Below are 22,770 nucleotides of genomic sequence, written 5' to 3' on the forward strand. Positions count from 1 at the left end.
TTTTTATGTTCCCTAACACAATTTTTTACTGTCATATGGAATGGTCGGTGTCAGTTTCCCTGCCACCAGAGGACTGTTCGAGGATCCAAAGAACCAAACCGTCGTTGATGGTTTCAACGTAACTTTTAAACTGCAACCGCAAAGGTTACTCCCATGCCATCCATCACATGGATATAAGAACAACGATCCACCTGCTATACAGTCCAACCCAAGAATAAAATACGTTAAGACTGCCCTGGACGACAAACAAATTCATAGCCAATGGTAAGAGAAAGATGCCAAAGAAGAAAGATGCAAGGAAAAATATCACATGAGTTGCAAATAATTACTATGGGAGAAAAAAGCATCCAACCCGGGGCTTTCTTGTCCATAGAGGAGTTAGAGTGAAGCGAAAAACCGTTTATGCTGTATATTCTTCTTAACTTGACATCAGGTTTTCTCATAGAAACGACCATTTTTACCCTTTAGAGAATGATGAAAAAAACTTTAAAGAAATTTTGGTTAAAGGGAAAGAGTTTAGAATTCACAAATTTAAGTTCTCTTTTTAAATTTGAAAATCCTTAAATAATGCACGGTATTTCTCTTCAGGCCTCTTACTCCTTTTTTTATGTTCTTACTAACATATTTTTTTACTGTCATTGGGATTGTCCGGTGTCAGCTTTCCTGGCACCGGAGACTCTGCGAGGATCCAAAGAACCAAACCGTGCGTTGCTGGTTTCAACGTAACTTTTTAAACTGCACCGCCAAAGGTTCTCCCATGCCATCCCATCACATGGATATAAAGGACAACGCTCCACTTGCTATACAGTCCAACCCAAGAATAAAAATACATTAAGAACTGCCCTGGACGACAAAACACAATCATAGCAAACTGGTAATAGCAGATGCCAAAGGAAGAAAGATGAATGGAAAATATCACTGCGTTGCAAATAATACTGTGGGAGAAAAAGCATCCAACCCGGCTTTCTTGTCCATCGAGGATGTAGGTGGAGACGTATGCTGTATATTACTTCGAACTTGGCACAGGTTTAATAACGGAAGGACCATTTTTTTGTTTTGTAAAGGGATGAAAGAATTACTTAAGAAATTTTGGTCCAAGGGAAACAAGTTTTAGAATTCACAAAAAATTAAGTTCTCTTTTTAAATTTGAAAAATCCTTAAAATAAATGCACGGTATTTCTTCTTTCATTTCTCTTACTCCTTTTTTTATGTTCCCCTTAACACAATTTTACTGTCATCTGGAATTGGTCGGTGTCAGCTTTCCTGACCACCAGAGACTGTCCAGAGGATTCCAAAGAACCAAATCCGTCGTTGCTGGTTTCAACGTAACTTTAAACTGCACGCCAAAGGGTCTCCATGCCATCCATCACATGGATAACGCACAAACGATCCACTTTTTTTGCTATACTAGTCCAACCCAAGAATAAAATACGTTAAGACTGCCCTGGGACGACAAACAAATTTCATAAGCCAAACTGGTAATAGAAGATGCAAAGAAGAAAGATGAAGGAAAATATCACTGCGTTGCAAATAATACTATGGGAGAAAAAGAATCCAACCCCGCTTTCTTGTCCATAGAGGATTTAGGTGAGACGTATGCTGTATATTTCTTCTTAACTTGACATCAGGTTTTCTCATAGAACGACCATTTTTACCTTTAGAGAATGATGAAAAAAACTTTAAAGAAATTTTGGTTAAAGGGAAAGAGTTTTAGAATTCACAAAATTTAAGTTCTCTTTTTAAATTTGAAAATCCTTAAAATAATGCACGGTATTTCTCTTCATTCCTCTTACTCCTTTTTATGTTCTACTAACATATTTTTTACTGTAATCTGGGATTGTCGGTGTCAGCTTTCCTGGCACCGGAGACTCTCGAGGATCCAAAGAACCAAACCGTCGTTGCTGGTTTCAACGTAACTTTAAACTGCACCGCCAAAGGTTCTCCCATGCCATCCATCACATGGATAAGGACAACGATCCACTTGCTATACAGTCCAACCCAAGAATAAAATACATTAAGACTGCCCTGGACGACAAACAAATTCATAGCCAACTGGTAATAGCAGATGCAAAGAAGAAAGATGAAGGAAAATATCACTGCGTTGCAAATAATACTGTGGGAGACAAAAGCATCCAACCCGGCTTTCTTGTCCATCGAGGATTTAGGTGAGACGTATGCTGTATATTACTTCTTAACTTGGCACCAGGTTTAATAACGGAAGGACCATTTTTTTGTTTGTAAAGGGATGAAAGAAACTTTAAAGAAATTTGGTCCAAGGGAAACAGTTTTAGAATTCACAAAAATTAAGTTCTCTTTTTAAATTTGAAAATCCTTAAATAATGCACGGTATTTCTCTTTCATTTCTCTTACTCCTTTTTTTATGTTCCCTAACACAATTTTTACTGTCATCTGGAATTGTCGGTGTCAGCTTTCCTGCCACCAGAGACTGTCGAGGATCCAAAGAACCAAACCGTCGTTGCTGGTTTCAACGTAACTTTAAACTGCACCGCCAAAGGTTCTCCCATGCCATCCATCACATGGATAAAGAACAACGATCCACTTGCTATACAGTCCAACCCAAGAATAAAATACGTTAAGACTGCCCTGGACGACAAACAAATTCATAGCCAACTGGTAATAGAAGATGCAAAGAAGAAAGATGAAGGAAAATATCACTGCGTTGCAAATAATACTATGGGAGAAAAAGCATCCAACCCGGCTTTCTTGTCCATAGAGGATTTAGGTGAGACGTATGCTGTATATTTCTTCTTAACTTGACATCAGGTTTTCTCATAGAACGACCATTTTTACCTTTAGAGAATGATGAAAAAAACTTTAAAGAAATTTTGGTTAAAGGGAAAGAGTTTTAGAATTCACAAAATTAAGTTCTCTTTTTAAATTTGAAAATCCTTAAATAATGCACGGTATTTCTCTTCATTCCTCTTACTCCTTTTTTATGTTCTACTAACATATTTTTACTGTCATCTGGGATTGTCGGTGTCAGCTTTCCTGGCACCGGAGACTCTCGAGGATCCAAAGAACCAAACCGTCGTTGCTGGTTTCAACGTAACTTTAAACTGCACCGCCAAAGGTTCTCCCATGCCATCCATCACATGGATAAAGGACAACGATCCACTTGCTATACAGTCCAACCCAAGAATAAAATACATTAAGACTGCCCTGGACGACAAACAAATTCATAGCCAACTGGTAATAGAAGATGCAAAGAAGAAAGATGAAGGAAAATATCACTGCGTTGCAAATAATACTGTGGGAGAAAAAGCATCCAACCCGGCTTTCTTGTCCATAGAAGATTTAGGTGAGACGTATGCTGTATATTACTTCTTAACTTGACATCAGGTTTTATCATGGAACGACCATTTTTTCTTTGGAAAGGGATGAAAGAAACTTTGGCAAAAGGGAATGTGCTTTAGATTTTTTTAATTTAGGCAATTTTTAAATATACTCAAATAATGCACAGTATTTCCCTTTCTTTCCTCTCACCGGGTATCAACATTTTTTATTTGTTTCCCGTACTTCTTTCACATCTTTGCTTTCAGACAACTGGGCGAGGATTGTTGAGGATCCGGTGAACCAAACTTGTGTGATTCGTTGAATTTACTTACATTCTATAGCGCCGCTAACAATATACCTAGGGCGCAGTTTTCCACGCAATGTGCGTTGCCTAGGCCTCGTTTGAAGTTTTTTTGCCGTTTTTTGTCAAGGTTAGTTTTAAGCTAAGGATTTAGAGGCTATCTTTTAAGAAGCACTAACTTCGAATCGTCGCCGGATAGTTTCTCGTATTTCAAATCGTTGTTTACAAGAATATAGGAAATCTGGACGCATACAGGTTGTTGTGTCGTATTTATTTACGCCAAGCGTAGCTGGCCCCTACATAATTCAAAATTAGAGTTCATATGTCAAGATCTGTTCACAAGAGTGGTTCGATATCAGCTGACCGGCAAAAAGGAAAGAAAATCCGCCAGTAATTCGAAGGTAAAAGTTGTGTTTGAAGAATCGCACGTATAGTAACTCGACAAGTTGCCGAATAAATTGTCAGAAGTCAACGCGTTTAGGAGCGACGAGAGCGGTGGAAATTTGGATGTATAGCCATCGTTAGCCATCTTTAGGCTATGTGGATTTAACTTCTGTTAGCGAATATCTTCGAGGTTCAATTATGGAAACTAGGAAGAAAGCACCGAGCGAGATTTTGAATGAAGAGGAAGTCAACACCGAGAGAGAGCTGTTCATGCTGGGCGTCGGAGAGCTGGACATTTAGGAGAACCGTGGAAACGTCGAAATGTCGTGCAAGACTTGATTACAAGCCCAGGGGTTGGAAAACAGAAGTAGAAGAAACCGTTGCCAGGTATGAAGAATGAATGGAGGGAGTAAAAGAAGACAGAAGAAAAAGAGGCCCCCATCTGTGTCCAATTTTGGTCACTGGCGTCAGCTTCAGGAGGGAATCTCACTCCTTAGTTAGCTCTGTGACTCGAGACTCTCCTTAACTAACTACAACACCTGCACTTGACGCAATTCAGCCACCATTGTACTCTATTGCGAGTTTATCACCAGCGATTTTCCAGTCAACACCCGCTTATTACTGTGCCCCAAGAACAAGTCTAACTGCAACAGCAACTGAAGTCTACCCAGCGTTTGTTTCACAGCAGACCCACCTTTGCAAATGCAGTACCCGTACCTCTCTCCTTCGTCACTGACCTCTGCACAGCAGTCAGAAGCTGCAATTGCACAAGGGATCAAGCAAGGTCCATCCCTACCAAAAGTAGAGTTAATAAAGTTCGGTGGGGATGTCTTAAAAGGAAGTGGGTCAATAAAGCAGGAGATCTCATCAAGGGCAAAGGTCGAGCTGCGTATTTGGATTTCGTTAGTTTTGTTAGAGAGGCAGCACACCGTGTCAACAATGGATGTGGAAAAGAACTGAAGTTTTCTCCGTGTGCCGAGAGAGAAAGTAAAGAATCTGGCAAAGAGCGTGTATAATTCGTTGAATCGTGTACTTACACACCATTGCGCCGCTAACAATATACCTAGGGTTTCAGTTTCTCACACCATGTACATTGCTTGGGCGTTGTTTGTGGTTTTTTTGCCGTTTTTTGTTAAGTTTAGTTTTTAACAAAGGATTTTGAGGCAATCCTGTAAGAAGCAGCAACATCGAATCGTCGCCAAATAGGTCCTCGAATGTAAATCGTTGTTTACAAGAATACAAGGAATCTGAACGCATACAATTTGTTGTGTCGTATTTATTTTCGCTAAGCGTAGCTGGCCCCTACAAAACTGTTTTTTTTCGGTTCCAATGTAACTTTTAACTGTTCTGCCGCTGGTCTTCCGAAGCCAAATATCACATGGGTCAAGAAAATAATTTGAATGCTGCAAACTCAAACCCAACTTCAAGAGTCATTCCAATTTTTACTAGATGACAAAAACATCATGCAAAACCAGCTGTCACTAGGAGGAGTAAAAGAAGAAGACGACGGCAAATATAATTGTGTTACAAAGAGCAGCGCTGGAGAAACACCATCGAAATATGCGTTCTTGTCCATTAAGCATCTAGATGAGGTCGCAGATTGGTACAGTTTGTAACTTTACGTTCAATTTCCGTGAGGGGCAATTATGTAACATAGCTCAGTATGAAATTTCACACGAACGATAAGTAATTAAAAATTTCTCAAGTTTGCCGACTCTCACTGTATGCGATTTTTCCTCTTTTTTTATTTGATGTATCCAGCAACAGCGTCATCGAGAAAAGATCGGCATCGTTCAGTCTCCTTGATTACTGCGCTTAGTGTATTTGGTGGCATCATAATGACAATCATGTGCGGGTGCACCATGGCGTTTCTCTATCGACGTGCAAGACCAAATAACCAGGTATTTTTCATAGATTGTTTAACCCCTAGGAGTGACTAGCATCTAACTTCTCCTAACAATATCACCCGCAAATCACACATTAAGGTAATGAGAATAAGGGAAATGGTCTCTAATTCGAGAAGCTCTGGATTATGAAACAAATTCTCCTCATCAGCACCTAAGGGAATGTATGGGGAGCAATAAGGGGAATATGCATACTGATGTTATGGTGGAAAAGGTTAAAAATTAACTTTGTCCAACTCTCAAAACGATATTTTTTCTTCAACTAAATTGCTGCTAAATTAAATCGGAAAGAATACTCAAGGAGGTGAACAAACTATTTTTTGTTGTTGTTTTGAACGACTGGGTATTTCGATTACCAAGTCATTAGTGACCATGAACTGTTATCAGTTGAAGATATTGACATTCTATCCATTTCAATAACAGGAAAACAGGGATGAGGAAGATATGATCTGCATGGCCAACAACGATTTGGCTGAGGGAATAGCGGAAGATGAGAATCATAATACGAACGTTTCAGCGCCTTTAGTGATAAATGTTGTCGCTCCGCTGGTAGATGATGAAAAGCAAAATACCAATATGCGACCAAAGAGAAAAGACCCCACACAAGACGATGGGAGTGTCAATTCGATGCGCTTAGAGGGAAGCAAGATTCCTACTCCACCAGAGGTTGGAGAAAAAATTTCACAAATCCCATCTTTGATCAAAAACACCAGGCAGAAAAGTAGTTAAACTCACGCAGTGGTCATTTAAGAGGCTGTCTCTCTTATTTCCACCAGGTCAATTTCGCGTCAAAAGTAATTTTGCCTGAAACTCTGTCAACAGAAAGACTTTACCTAGGAAAGGACTAAATTAGATTTGGTTTGATTCAAAATAATTTTCTGACTGCATTAGGGGCCATAATTATTTCCCAGTTCATAAGGACCGTTGTAACGTCTCGAAGATTGAAAAATAGATAGATAGATAGATAGATAGATAGTTAATTACAACTCATTAATTAATTTCCTAATTAAAAACTGTTACAGAATGACAAAATTACAAGCATGTGTCGAATTCCTATGTAAAATAAGAAACAAATTAATATCTAATTATCACCTACGATAAACATAACTTAAGAGAAAGCTATTCTTGCATCTTTCAGTTTTACACCTCGGACGAATAAATGTTCTTTGTTCTCTCAGATAGTAGCCAGGTTGGTATTTGCTTGGAAGTAGTTTATGAAGACTGTGAGATTGATTTGCACATATTTCATTGAACAACTTTGCTGCGATTGCCTCTCTTCTATCATACAGCGTTAAAAGTCTAGGTATTTCCAGAGCCTTGGCATACGAAAGCTCGGGATAAATAATCTTCATAGCACGTTTTTGAAGTCTTTCTAGGTCTTCGCTTAAATAACTTGTTAAAGCGCGATGGAAAACTGGGCTGCCGTACTCCAGAGTACACCGAATGCATGTAATGTAAAATAGAAGAAGCTCTTTTGTGGCGACATGCGATCTCTTCAACTGTCTTAGAAAATATAGTCTTGTAGAAACCTTCCTAACTAACTCTAACATATGGGCATTCCATTTTAAATCACTACTTATATTGAGTCCTAATAATTTTATACTTTTCACAGTCTCAAGGGTCTGACGGTTAACCCAGATAGGATCAAATTCTGGTTCGTTTTTTGCGAAGCTAATCCTAAGCTCTTTACATTTCCTTTCGTTTAACTGAAAACCTTCATCCCTTGCTTGTATTGCGAGATCGTCTACGATTTGCTGAATACAGCTCTCTTGGCCATTAGCTATCACCTCTGAAATTGTGGTATCATCCACATATTTCCACATCTCTGCTTCTCCTGCATTCAGATCATTAATCATAATTAAAAATAACCGTGGCCCAAGCTTGGTCCCCTGTGGGACACCAGCTGGAATGTAACGCCATTCGGAGAATCAATCCTCGACTAGTTTAACTCTCTGTCTTCTATCCGATAAAAAGTCAACAATCCAGCATAATATGTGGTTCGGAATATCGTAATCTAAGATGTTTTGATCAATAAGATCGAACGCTTTACGGAAATCAAATAGAACCACCCTAATCACGGCCGAATTCCCATCGGAGCTGAGGTGTCAGTTTTGGATCATGCTAACAAGTGCGTGCGTAGTGCATGATTTAGGTATTGTCCCATATTGTCTTTTGTCGATTTTCTTTAACACGGCAGGTATCATAAAATTCATGAACAATGTAATCTTCTGCCATCTTGGAAAGGATAGGCGTAAGGGAGATAGGGCGAAGGTGCTTATTGATGTCTTGGATAGGTCTTTGCTTGGGGACAGGGACGATATCTGCCTCTTTCCAAGATAAGGGCAAACGGCCTTCACGAAGGGAGGCATTCATGATATCCATGATGGATGGCGCCAAAAGATCCGCATTCTCCTTTAGGAGCCATCCGGGGAAACCGTCCGGTCCTTGTGCCTTAGCTGGATTAATAGAGCATAACTTTCTAAAGATAGAAAACGCTGATATTGGTGAGAAATCCTCATTCATAGTTCTGCTCGAAGACACAAAATCGTCTCCCCTAAATAGATTGTGGGTAAGCGATTTTGTTTCAAAATAGGCATATTTTGTAACATTGTAAAATATTTGATTCGCATAGTTAAGCCACAGAATTTATATCAGATTGCTTAAAAACCTGTCTAGTTTGCCAAGAAAGTTAGAATTTGCCCTCTCAATATATTTGAAAAGGCGAATTTTAGCATATTCTGACCACTTGAAATCGCCATCGGCCGATAGCCGTAGATAACCTTGATTTAGACGCTAAGTTTTGGGATTTGGGACCTGGTTGACGACTCTATCCTACACAGCCGTTAATTTAAGACCTTTATAGGCAAAAATATGCAAAAACCCCTATACATTTTCGATTTTTCAAAAGTTATGACCGTTTGAATCAGCACATGTACGAGTATTCGCGATTTTTTCACCTACACCAAAATCGAACCACTGGAACAGATTTCGTCATAAATACAGCTTACCCGCTTTGCAGCCCGGCTTCATGACTCACTTCAGAATTTTTCTAATAACCAAATTGGTGAAATCCATGATAACCTCAACAAATAGCTAGGTATTGCCTTCGAAAAGTAGGCGGCATCCATAGCGATTCGTGGTATCAAAACAAATGTCAGAATTGGCCACATTTCGCGGTGAATCACCCATTTAACGTCGCTACAGAGCTGAATTTTTTCCAAAATCAGAATATAAACTCTCCATGTCTGGAAGCTGAGGGGGAAATTAAGGTTTAGGCTACTGAAGTGAAGAAATAATCGCTTAAATTTAGATCACGACGATCCAGTTCCATGCTGTACTGTTTTCACAAAGGTCCGCACAAAAGAGAAGACCGCTGATAACTTGTGTTGTACGTTGTGCCATACGGTTTTGTTTTGTATCCCAATTTACATCCCAATGTAATATTTGGGGAGGAAAATTTTGGATGAAAAGAATAAATGCTTTTACCTGGAGTTTAATATGATATAATTAATAAATCAATTTCAAATATCCTGAGCTTGCTTCAGTCTCGGTTCCGCGTCGATTGTGTCCACAGATCAGCAACCTGTCAATAGCCGGAGAAATCGGCTACCGACTTGATAAAAACTTTGACACATGCTTCGTATGAACAGATGTTATAAGTGTTGCTTTTGGTAAATTTTTAATCGTTTTCATCAAAACATTTCACTTACTACTAGATATTATAATAAATTACACTATAACAACGCCGTCAGAACTTGATATCGGAACCAAAGGTAGTTTATATCTGTAAAGCATATTCTACACTTTCAGCCACCGTTTACATAAGTCTACTGAGAAACACATTGACAATCACTAATCACGTCCGAAAGTTTGTCTATGAGGATCTTTTTTTTGTCTCTCGATTTTACAGGGACTCAAAATCACTACAGAAGGCTCTCAACAAAACCACATTGAATTTCTGAAGTGTGTTCACAGAGGTTATACGCGTCGTAGCAGATTGGATGTGAGACTTTAATCTCTTTGTTAACTTTGTCTACCAGATCTTATATCTCGGAATCTTCCTGGACGCATTGGACATCTTCCTCCTCATCCAGCGATATCCCGATCACACCCTGATCTTTTCGTCGCATTGCTGCTAGCCGAGAGAAAAAGCTCTGAACTTGGCTCTTTGTCAGCCACTGTTCTCTAGTGAACAAACGTGCATTTGATTCATTTTTCGCATTTCGCATGTCCATTGCAACTTGGGCGGGGTCTGCCTTTCGCCCAGTTCTTCCTCCAAGTGTAAACCGTGCCGTTAGGTATTCTTTTACCTTCTCTGAAAATCTAACGCTGCCCCTTGGTTTGCTTACGGCCCATCCTGTTCGTAGAGACGAGTGGGGTGAAGTATCCCCGGGAGAAGTGAGTGGTGTACTGGAATCTAACGAACAGCTCGAACACTCGATACCAGCGGTATCTAGCGATGAGAACTTAAGGGCCCAGTCCCTTTTGATTGCATCATACTGGCCTAACCTGCTGACTGTATACTTTCCAACGTTCAGGTGCAGCTCTAGCTGCGAAAACGTTTCGAACACTTCAACACATCCAAGCACAGAGCATTCAAACAATGGCGTTGTACTCTCTGTTTCCTTGCTTCCCTTTGAACGACGCTTGACCACACGCTTTTCACGAGAATCATAAAACCCTTGAGATTCCATGGTTTGAAGGGAGGTTTGACCTTGGTGCTTGATATAAATTACGTCATATGGAATGTACTTTCCTTTACCGATGCATTGCTGCCCTCTTAAGGTTTTGTTATCCTATACCCCGGGGTACTCTCTTAAATTTCGGATAGGGGATGTGTTGCAAAGGTTGTTGAACTCTGACTATTCAGGGACAAAAGGACGAAAATGGATGCATGCTCGCTTTTATATCAATAACACAAAAGGGCTTTGTGTAAATGTATAAATGTCAAAAACAGAAGGAATGTTATCTTGCATCGGCGTAAACATTGGTGTCAAATTACTGTCTAAGTTTATTTATCTCGTATCCGCCTTGCGTGTATGACATAAAAAAATGCTTTTGTAAACATGTAGATGTTAGAGATAAGGTCGGGTAGTAAAACCCAATGTATTACGCATTTTTCAGTGGAGTTGCTCTGTTTCCCGATTATATACATAATTGACTAACGTTACAATTTTGTGGTGTTGGAAACTTAGGTTGTAGATTTCAAGTTTGCTTTAGAGCAATGTTACAAGTCAAAGTATGATTTAACTTATCAAGTTGCACTAGCTGTCACATGGCCTCTATGTGGTATCACGGTACGTATCTTGGGACGAAATCACAGCAGTTGTTTTGTTTAATACTCACTTACGTGCGAGCTTTGGCCCAAATGTTAATCAAATTCCAAAATACTGAATTCTGACATTTACCGCACCTCAATATATGTTTAGATATCATCTTGACTTAAAACCTGCCCCACATTTCAGGACAATACCTGGTTAGTAAGCTAGAATTTACATAAAAATCATACTCAAGGGAACCTGTTGGAACGAGTTCTACAAAGATAGTGTTTATTTCCCTCGACATGTCGAGATGAACTGCATTTCTAGTATTAAGCTGCCGGCCGTTGTGCAGCGGGTACTGGCAAGTGCGACGTGGTCGCCAGTTTTTACTTATGTTTCCTCTATGCTTTTCGCAGATCCAAAGTTCGTTAAGTTGATCAGGGGAAAGGTCGTGTGGCAAGCCTGACCTGTTAACGATAAGCTCATATTCTTGTACCGTTCCTCTAAGCTGACCTAAGTGACATGCTTGTAGATGATCATTGATATCACCTCTACATTCTGAAAGCTTTATCAACCTCGCGGAAGACTCGCTACAGACTGAAGCCTCTCTGGTTTCGAAAAAGCACTGGCATGCCATACTACACTTGCAGGCCTTCCAGAAAAAATAAAGGGTCAGCGGGTTCACCTGCAATGATTAACGAGGACCACTATCGTGCGCGATAGTGCAATCGTTCAGCTTTAAATTCCAAATTTTAGCCCCCAAACTTCGACTCATAGACTTACAAGTGGAGTTCTATGACTGGTTCTTGAAGAGACTGCAGCTGCAATCCAAAGTTTCAACAGGACATTAAGCGCGAAACATGGCTTTAGTTTTCGAGTTTAGTTCGCAACAACGAGTCAAAGAAGAGTATCGATAGATGCCGACCGCTGAAACTTGGAGTTATCATAAAGTTCACCAGTTTGGGGAGCGAGGAATATCTGAAATTTCACATAAACCCAAGATGCGCCGAAGGTAAGCTATATTTATGACGAAATCTGCTTCAGTGGTTCGATTTTGGTGTAGGTGAAAAAATCGCGAATGCTCGTACATGTGCTGATTCAAACGGTCATAACTTTTGAAAAATCGAAAATGTACAGGGGTTTTTGCATATTTTTGCCTATAAAGGTCTAAACTTAACGGCTGAATAGGATAGAGTCGTCAACCAGGTCCCAAATCCCAAAACTTAACGTCTAAATCAAGGTTATTTACAGCCATCGGCCGATGGCGATTTCTTGTGGTCAGAATATGCTAAAATTCGCCTTTTAAAATGTATTCAGGGGGCAAATTCTAACTTTCTTGGCAAACTAGAAAGGTTTTTTAAGCAATCTGATATAAATTCTGTGGCTTAACTATGCGAATCAAATATTTTACAATGTTACAAAATATGCCTATCTTTCAATTTTCGAGACGTTGCGACGGTCCCTACGGACTGGGAAATAATTATGGCCCTTAATGCAGTCAGAAAATTATTTCGAATCAAACCAAATCTAATTTAGATCTTTCCTAGGTAAAGTCTTTCTGTTAACAGAGTTTCTGGCAAAATTTGACGCGAAATTGACCGGGTGGAAATAAGAGAGACAGCCTCTTAAGTGCCGCATCAAGACAGTAGCATGGTAGCTGCAAACATGGCGATCAAATGCTAACATCTCTTAATATAACGCTTGAAGAATGCGAAAAAGACGTGGATGATCTCGAAGTGCTTGAAGAAGTACTCGGCCAGGGGGAATATGGAATCGTTTACGAAGGTCGTTGTGGTGGAAAGAACGGAAACATTATTGATGTTGCAGTAAAAAAGTTGAAAGGTATACATAGGAGTCTCATTCTATTCGCACTGATCTTTTTTAAGTTTTAACTTTTCCTACAGTCAGGAGGGATCAGTAAGTAAATACGATGACGTAGATGCTTTTGATACCATTGAATGTCATCATAAGCTTCTGAAGTCATTTAATTACACTCGGCATTCTCTGAGGAAAATGAAGGAGTGTAACTTAACATCTTTCCACATTTTTATGTAGATGATGCAAGCAAACTTGAGAAAGCCGCGCTGTTAAACGAGATAAGGACTCTGAAACAAGCTGGCCGACATCTGAATATTTTCAACGTAATTGGAGCATGGGTACACGGAGGTAAGGTTTCGCAAGTAGAGGTGACTGTGAATTTCTTCAAGCATGCAGCTACATAGACACTTGGACACAAAGACCGAGGCGCTCACATGAATAATACGTGAATAGATCTGATTTTATTTTTACTCAAATTTATTTGTCATTTACTCATCTCTCTTTGAAGCAAATTCATTAGGATAGAGGAAGTCGTGAACGAAAAGAATGTGCGTCTGAAGCTAGTCTCGCAAATTAGCGATGTAGCTATGATATTCACTCATCGTGGCATACAGGTGATTTTTCTATCCCGTTGGCTTCTGTGAAATACTTTTTGTCTGAATCCGGCTCAGCTTTTTCTTCAAAAGACTAAATGTCTCACCGGATATCGCGTTAAGCAGAATGAAGGACAAAGAGAGTCTATGGCCTTCGGTTACTCACGAGATAAGTAATTTTAAAAGATCTATTTTTTTGCCACTAACAAGACCAAAATTCTTATCTGTTTGTGTATTAACTGCTTAGAATCACCGAGATGTTTTTAATTTATCTTTTACAAGCAACCAACCACTCTTCCATCGGCGAAAAAAAACAAGGACTGAAACTTTGAGTTGTAAAAAAGAATTGTGTAATTGTTGTATACTCAGTGATAATGAAACGGCTTCATGAAAAAAAAATCGACGGGCTTGATTCAACGGTCAGTTCACAAAAAAATATAAAAATGTTTGAAGCACTGTTTAGGTTTACGCTTATTAAATATTCTGAACACGAAAACACGACGAGTTCGTGTAGCATTGTTACATACCGTGAATGAAAGTGATCCTCGCAGTGATGTGCACTACTTAGGCAGTAGTTACATACCATAATCATGTCTAATTTTAGGTCCATAGCCTTTCAAGTCAGTAATTTATAGCAAAGAGCGCTCATATTTACTTCATGCATATTAAGGGTAAAAAACAAATCCTAATTTCTAGTCGTTACAACGACTACAGCAAGTCTCTCAGCTGAATCAATCCATTTTGATAAGCTGAAAATTACCTCTCTCTACAAAGCCACTCGCTTAGGGCAATGTTTAAACTGAAGTGCTTACCTTACCAAAAGCAGTGACGGCTGATTTGAATGATAATATTAAACAACAGTTTATCATTTTCCTCATGCAGTCATCCATATGATCTGCGTGGTTTCAAGTCTGTGTTTCTTTAGGATGAGAAATTCAAGAGACCATTAACGCCATGATTTCGATGATTAATCATAAGTTGTATTCACCTCAAAGTCAATTGGATAAACTAACATGATTCAAAATTCTGACGCATATTATGATAAATTACCTGAATTGATCATGGCACTGTTTTGTTTCTCTCTTCCGATTGCAAGGGAGGATGTTCGTCAGTTATCCAAAAGAAATCGATGCGGGGATATGTTTACAACAATGCTTATCTTAATGGCTATCAGCCATGAATCGTAATCGCAAGGTAATTTAGTCAGATTTCATGGGTGAGGTGAACATAACTTTTCAAACTGTTAGTATTTTTACGAATTGTCAACACTAACCGACATCAGTGTGACCCTCAAAAAACTGAATCATCATATTAGGAAAAGAGAGAACAAGATCATACAAAAATTTTCCAAAGATGCCTTCATTGTTTTCAAGTCGGAGACGAGGGAAATTTTCCCGCCGGTGACTTAATTTCAACTGATGACGTTGACAGTGGGCTCAAAAGAGCAGTATAACGCGAAAAAACTCTCGCAATAATTTCAATGACGCACACACTTTGTTGTTCTAAAATGGGTTACTTCTACATTCTAACCAGTCAGTGACAACCTCAAGTTATCGACAATTAAACTAGAGCCAACATTCAATAAGTATGATGACTCTTGTTTTCTCAGATTTTCGTCGCAGTTTTCTGTTCTTGACCCTTATATCGTGGTGAGTCAAACGTCTGCTAAGCCAGGTAACAGCGCTAGCACCCCAGTCGGTTCTTCACCCACAAACCCATGTCAAAACGTCTACTTCAGCCTCCATGCAGGAACGCCAAACAAGAAGATCGGAGCACTTATTCAGGAAATGAAGAAGCAGCTTATGCACGATAGAAATGATGTCAGCATTATCAAAGCGAGAAACAACACTTCATGTAAAGGTATGTTCACGATAAATTATCATTTTTCCTTTCCATTTGTTTGGAATTGTGACTCAGATAAAAGAAGTCCAAAGGATTTTAATCTTGTCTGGAAAATATACAGAAACTCTCCTTAGAGAAATAAACGAGACACTTCTCGAAATGCAAAACGACATTGCTTCTATCAAAGAAAACAAGACCCTCATTAAATCTCGACACACCTGTACTGAAGGTAAGAGACAAATGGAGAAGCTTGTCATGATATCAACGAAGTCTTACGATTCTCGCGCAAATATATTTATGTCTTCCAACAGTTAAGAAGAACTGTGCTGAGCTGTACAAATCTGGTAAAACAACAAGCGGCGTTTATACAATCGACCCTGATGGCCTCGGTGCCTTTAAGTCTTCTGTGACCAAACGACAGGCGGTGGGGGGTGGACAGTGTTACCTGTTTGGCTTGGTTTTAAAACTTTTCAAATGGACGAAAAACCACACCGGGCAGCGGGCAGCCCAAATCCATCGATTTTTCTGTCAGAGCCGTTACAATCTCGTGATGTTTTGAATTGAATTTTGAATCTGACTACGGCACTGGGTTCACATCACTGAACTAAGCCTAATAAGTACACCGACTGCTAGGCAGCTCATTGTGTACATAATTTTATAGTCATACCCGACTACATTTGTAAATAACCAACCAAATCAAAATTAATTACTGTGCTTTCCGCGTATGCTACAACCCGAATGGTAAATACCTTTACACTTTCTAATTAATCTGCCTGGTGCGCACTTACGAGTCAGTCTGTTCACACAAACCATCAATCGGGTATGTACGCGATGCAAGACTGAAAAGTGAAAACCGAAGAGATTAAAATCTCGGAAATAATAGAATTAAGCGCAAGAGAACAGCACAACAATAGTACCAGCACTTGTCGGACTTCTCCTTTTCTATTGCTACATATTCTCTTCTATAATTACTGAGAGGATATGTTGTGACATTAAATAAACCCCCCCCCCTCCCCCTCCGGCAGATGCGTTTAACTATTCTCAATTCCTGTTAGAAGGACAACGGATCGAAATTATAAGGGGGAAGTTTCATGTTCATCAGTGTTTGACTTGAATTTCAAGGATTTTTCAAAGGAATCCACTGCAAAGGGGGGGAGGGGGTGAATTTTTGTAAAGCGCCATGGACAATTAATGGAAATGGCGCTATATAAATGTATTTAGTTTTTTTTTTAATTTTGTCGGGAGAGAAAACAGAAAAGCGCCTCCATAGATATAAGTCAAAACTCTAGAAAATTCTCATAAAGTCAATAAAATAAAGCAAAAGATGCCTGTTCAAGATCCTTTATGACCGAGATACAAACCGTTTTTTAATGTCACATGCTCGAGAAAGGTCCCATGGTGTAATGGTTAGCACTCTGGACTTTGAATCCAGCGATCCGAGTTCAAATCTCGGTGGGACCTTGTATAGTTTTATTGCATTTTTATTATTATTACCCGAAGGCGTGCGATGAAATAAAGTAACAATGTTAAGACAACTCAACAGTCAACAGAGGCTGCCAAAAGTTCAAAGCGTTCAAAGCACTATTCAACCCGTCAGAGCATTCTTTAATCATTTCGTGTCCGATTCAAGTCCAGAATGTTCCTTATCGCTCTTGTCAGAGCCGACATGTGAAATGACTAGTTTGCTTCTAAAAAAATGTTGTCATAGCTCTAATCAACTCGGTAACAGGACTTCGTGTCGTCCAATTGGTCGTGAGTATACAATCAATATGGCGTAGCGTGTGAAGTTGACATGATACCCAATATGTGCAGCAGATGTTGGGTTATCATCTCGAGTTCAAAGTCTACCTAGTTTCCAAACCCCTCGTTCGTGTCGTGTTCTTAAAGTTTTGGTGTTTTCTTTGGCAGGTTGTTTAAAAATTGTATACTAAAACAACTAATGAGTTCAGTTTTCGCATGATATCAAACCTCGTGAGGGTTTTTCTCAGCCAGGCCTTCCATTTTGGCCGTGCTACTGCCCTAAAGATAAAAACTTCGAATGATCCGTATATTCAATATGGACTTTATGCAATCAGGATGACAACAAGGAAGACGTCGCTTTAAAATGAATTCATAATTTTGACAGAATTTCGCGAAATTGCTGGTGCCACTCCTAAACCTCAGTATAGCGTATGTCAGTAGCGTTAAGTTGCAAATGGAACGTAAATAATTCTCTGTCGGGGTTCCCGTTCTCAGACCACGCAAATTTTGGTGCTTACACGTTGTTGTTTAACGGTGGATGGCTAAGAAATATACAAAGGCTTAAAACACACGTGCTGAGGCGATGTTCTGCTTATAGATCTTACGTTTTGCCATGTCCTCGTTGCCGACTTCGTAATTTTTGACGTGCGCCTCATAATTACTCAAAGACTCTCTGTAAGAATGGAGTTAAATAAACTCTTCATGATGGAGTTAAATAAACTTTTCATGTCTGTCTAGATAAAGAAATAGTACTGATAATAAAAAAAATTTTGGGATCGGCTGCGTCAATTCTATCGGCGTAAAGGTGCTAACTCCTGGGCGACGATAATGGACAATGTTCCCTCCAAATGTCTCGGCTTTTCTTTACAATCTGCATAACGTTGCTTTTCAAAGGTTCTATCAGACTCTTTTTATTGTGGAGGTAATAAATGTCTGAACTTATAAGAAAAGATGTTTCCATTTCGTTCCTCATTAAATAACCGCTGGTGCCAAGAAGGAAAAAAAAGGAATAATTGATATATCGGGTTAGTGTAAACACCTTATGAAGCACATTGAGATAAAAATAGCAATATTTGCATCACACAAAGTCAATTTCAAGCCTTCTTGTTAATATTTACCTCACGTATCTCAGTAGAAAGCCAGACTTAATGTAGGATAAGTACACCAACTGATTTTTACCAATTGCTTTCCTTGACTTTGCAAATAAGTATTGTGATCCAATTCCTGCTAAAAATGTTGATTAAGAATATATAAAACTGCCAAATTGGTCTGATCTTGGCTTAGTAGAATTAATGAATTTGTGTTTAGCGATCCCGAGAAAATTGACGTGTTTAACTGAGACAGAGATCAAGCTCTAAAATAATTATCATTTTTTTAATTACGCGTCTAACTTATTATATGCGGGGTAGTAACTATGCATAATTTTTCTCCCCCCTACCTCATCCCCCCCCCCCTCCCAAAAAAAAAAAGAAGAAATAAATAAGGACTATAACCGTCTAATTTACAGAAAAATAAGAAACCAAAGCCAGCATTAAAATGGGTGTTCCTTATTTTGTAATATTGCAACCTAGTACTTATTGAGGTACATAGCTGTCGAAGGATATGGAAAATTAACATTCATATGACAGAAGGAAATACGTTACCACAGCCATAAAAGTGTTTACAGATGTTTTTGAGTCAATTCCTTTAAGAGGATTTTTGCCAAAAAACCAGTTTTTTGGCACCGTGGAGATCATGATTATTTTCTGTAAGTTGAAACTTTAGTAGCGATTATGGAGAAGTTTCTATTGCAGTTATAACCCGCTAAAACTTCGGTTCCATTAGTCACACTTTTTTATATGTCTAACAGTCAGCAATAGAGGCTCTACGGGTCTGTTAACATAGCCTTACTCGTCCTTATTTAGGATTTAATAAATTATTTATTTTAATGTTATTTGATCAAAAAACCCTCAAATTATGACATCAAAAACATCTGTTTCCTTCACATTTATTCTTAAGTCTGAAAGTTGCCTATTATCATATTTCGTTTCTCCTATGACAAGAGGACAACTGGAGGTGGGTTGAATATTCGTTTCCCTTATCCTCTCCTTTACCATTTTATTTTTGTTATTATATGTGCAACAATGTCATGGACATCCATAAATTTGAGTAGTTAGTGAAAAACAGAATACTTTTTTCAAATAAACAACATGTGAGCTTTTTCAGGAACCAAGTAAGATTTCCAGGAGGGAACTCACGTTGCTAGCACTTATCAAAGATAAAAACAACGACAAAATTACAGTACATGCAAGTACGAAGGGTGAGTGACTGAATTTTACTTCTTCTTTTAATTTTTTTTTTAACTTCGATCTACTTTTATGACAAACTCTCACCTGTTGTTTTCATGAGTATTCATTTACATCTTCAATTTACATTTTGATAAAGTTTTGTGAGGACTGGTTTCCAAGGTAATAATATATGATGTTTTGCATGAGACCGCTAATTTGCCATCGGGCTGTCATTTAAGTTCAATGTATTCGCTTGGTCACAAACATCGAGTTTCTGCGATAAGACCTTTGACCTGTATCATTTTTAGCTTTTGCACTGGTAAGTACAATGCAGTAGGAAAAGAGGAGATTGTTTTCTCATGGAAAGCGGAATTGGCTGCCACTATCCTCGTATCTCGGGCCGGATTTAAATGATCTCATAAGCCGTTAATTCGAGCTTCAAAAAGACCGCGTGATGATAAATAATTATAAAAGGACTGAGTGGAGTCCAATTCGGTTTGTAATCATGCGAGTGATTAGCAAAATCGATTTGTTGATCACAAGTTGCGTCACGAGTTGTATTTAAGTTGTACAGATATATGATAATTCATTTTCTTTCCCGAAGATTTCATGTGTTCGTAGTTTTTATCCTTCATAATTTCAGTTCCTTAGATTGCCGTCACTTCTTGCCCCATCTTATCCCATCTTTCCCGGCCTCCCATCACTTCGATTCGTTTCTTATGTAGTCGATTTTACGTTTAGGCACCTGTTGTGTGAAGAACTGAACGCTTGTCCAACGAACAGAATGCTAGAGACACATTGGCTTAGAGACGCTAGAAACTGTCTCTTGCTATTGCTTGTTACCAGTGCTCTAAGCAACCTTCCATCCGCAGAAACGACAAAGAAATGTAACACCAAGACTGGTTAGTGGCAACCATGTGTATTTCTTTTTGCGTGTGTTTGCTCAACTTAATTAAGGTTACATCCTCACTGATCAAACCAAAATTTTTCTGATAAACTTATTGATGGAATTTTCTCTTTGCCGTCCAGTGATACCTGAAATAAAGATCCCCTCGAGTCCACCAGGTCTCACACTATTTGTAGGAGAAGCTCTTAATTTGACTTGTATAGCGTGGCCAAGGTCTAAGGACGAGCTATATCCTAGGAGAAGGATCAAGTATATTCAGTGGTATGATCCTAAGAATAGATCAGTTGGAGTCAGATGCATAAATCCTCAACTACGAAAAGAACTTCGTTGTACATTAATGCTCAAGGGGTTGACTTCAGCACAGTTTGGAAATTACACTTGTGAGGCAGAAAATGACTACGTTGGATATTGCCGGCGAAAAACTGTGGAAATTAGACAAGGTAAGCAACAAAACTAACGTTATCTCCTCCAGAAACAAAATAAAGCGGTTACCAGACGTTTCGTACCACCAAAGTCGATTCGTAACAAGTCAGTTGAGTCGTTTCGCACCCGTACCAAAAGCGATTTTCGAAACAACAGTAGCCCGAAGAGCAACACAGGATAACCCATTCCTTCTGGAACCCACGCGTTATCTCATCAGCTGTTCAAAACGTTTTGTTACTTTGATTTGCTTCTCGTCACACAGAACGATTTGCATAAATTAATGACAAAAATTGGACTGAAATTTAACAAGAATCGGGGAGTGATATTTTTCTTATTTGCTTACTTCTATAAGCCTTTTCCGGGTGGTTTCTAATTTCAATTTCATGCGCTTTGCCATTAAAATCAGCTCTCATGATACTTCAACTTGAAAGGGACTTCTAAATGTTGTTAAGTAGAGAGGGGAATGTGGCCGAGTGCTCGGTGCATCAAACTGCGCATTGGTATTTACCTTCTATGTACTAACTTCCTCTCCATTAAAAGAAGACATGCTCCTTATCGCTTAGTCCTGATAAACCTTACAGCTGATTCTCACTTGCGACGGAGACGGAGTCGGATTTGTAATCATAAGCAAACAGCGATACGATCAAGTGAAAATCAAACCGACAGAATCAGAAGAAAAATACCGTTACCACTTACGACTCTGTCGCTTACGATCCTTTGAAGAATTGTCAGAGTCGTAGGAGGAAGACTGTACTGGAAGGGCCTGAGAACTGGCATGTGATTGGTTGTTTTTTCCGATCCTACTCGCGACTGTGACAATCTAGTTTTCACCACGGAAAAAATGAAACCGTTCTGATTCTTCTGAGTCAAGTTCTGTCGAGCTTATGACTCTTCTTATGATTCTGATTTTCAGTTTTTAATCGCTCGGAAGTGCTCTTACAACCCTGACTACGACTCCGACTCCGACTCCGACTCTGACTCCGTCGCCAGTGAAAACCAGCCTTTAGTAAGAGCACTCTTAAGTAGCGACCAAGTAACATGGACAACAAGAATGAAGAAGCATGTGTAAAATGGATTGCAAATGGAGAGAACTTGAGGCTAAAGCCCGCTTTTTGTTTGTAGAGTTTCCCTACTAACCCACTTTTCCTGTTTTGTGTGCTCCCCTCAGTTTTCAAAACTATTTTTACGGGCTCTCAATTTTTTATATGTTCTCCCAACACATTTTTCACCCATCGCGCAGAATGGCGCGACACATCTTTTAAGTCCATCGGCGGTAAATTTGAACAGTCCTTCAAGAAAAGAGAGCGAAACAATAGAGAAAATGGCTATAAATCGCCCACTTACGCCTGCGTTTTTCACTCTTAATAAAAAACTAACTGCCTTAGCTATTTACCATCATATGGATTTTGTAGAAGAGGTTTTAATGAACAAATTTATACTAAAGTTTGTTTTCTGCGGTTTCTATAACCATTATAGAAACTTCTTTGAAAAATGGCAATTTTAGATGCTCTTCGGTATGGAAGCTGATCTCCAGGTTAAAAAATCCGAGGAACTATTCGCGAAACTTCAGAGTCAGCATATGGAAAAGTTACTTCTATGTCTCAGGAGGGCTTATGAAAATTTTCTCGGCCGTACGAGGCTTAGAAGTACTATCAAAACCGATTTTTTTCGAAGCAACCTCTGCCCATCCTAAATTTTACGTCGAGGAGCACGTTTGACCGATTTGTAAAACTCCCGAGAGTGTATTGGTATATGCAAACCTCTGCCTCCGTAAACAATAGCGCGCAAGCCACTACAATTAAGCATTGAAATTACAACTGCATGAACAATACCGCCTTCGCAAGCTTTAGAATTTAGAGAATTCGGAAACGTAACCATTGGCAACGTTTATCACACCAGGTAAATCGTAACACTATTCGTTTGCTGCAGCAACAGAAACAACAAGATCTTCTCAAAAATCTAGAACTCTGCCATGTACACCATTAAAGAAATACAGCGTGTTGATGGGGAGCTCTTTTCAGAGCTCATAGAATCTA

General features: G+C 39.1%; 1 protein-coding gene, 1 long non-coding RNA gene, 1 other non-coding gene and 1 pseudogene across 3 annotated transcripts; all 4 read left to right on the plus strand.

Annotated features, from left to right (window-relative positions):
- Positions 1 to 2,080: 2,080 nt before the first annotated feature.
- Positions 2,081 to 7,079, plus strand: LOC136276786 (muscle, skeletal receptor tyrosine-protein kinase-like). The gene is made up of 5 exons (XM_066162246.1): positions 2,081 to 2,165; positions 2,429 to 2,743; positions 3,005 to 3,319; positions 5,741 to 5,880; positions 6,307 to 7,079. Exons 1-5 carry the CDS (start codon positions 2,081 to 2,083, stop codon positions 6,610 to 6,612), a joined length of 1,161 nt encoding a protein of 386 aa, XP_066018343.1. The 3' UTR covers positions 6,613 to 7,079.
- Positions 7,080 to 12,820: 5,741 nt separating this feature from the next.
- The window catches only part of LOC136276830 (fibroblast growth factor receptor 4-like), a 117,716-nt pseudogene continuing 107,766 nt past the window's right edge, over positions 12,821 to 22,770 (plus strand).
- On the plus strand, positions 16,787 to 16,858 carry Trnaq-uug (transfer RNA glutamine (anticodon UUG)). Its single transcript has one exon. It is a non-coding gene; the product is annotated as a tRNA-Gln (tRNA).
- On the plus strand, positions 19,341 to 20,745 carry LOC136281551 (uncharacterized). Its single transcript, XR_010717854.1, has 3 exons — positions 19,341 to 19,436; positions 20,146 to 20,306; positions 20,434 to 20,745. It is a non-coding gene; the product is annotated as an uncharacterized lncRNA (long non-coding RNA).

The sequence above is a fragment of the Pocillopora verrucosa genome, chromosome 1 (assembly GCF_036669915.1).
Source record: "Pocillopora verrucosa isolate sample1 chromosome 1, ASM3666991v2, whole genome shotgun sequence".
In the NCBI taxonomy this organism is placed as follows: domain Eukaryota; kingdom Metazoa; phylum Cnidaria; class Anthozoa; order Scleractinia; family Pocilloporidae; genus Pocillopora; species Pocillopora verrucosa.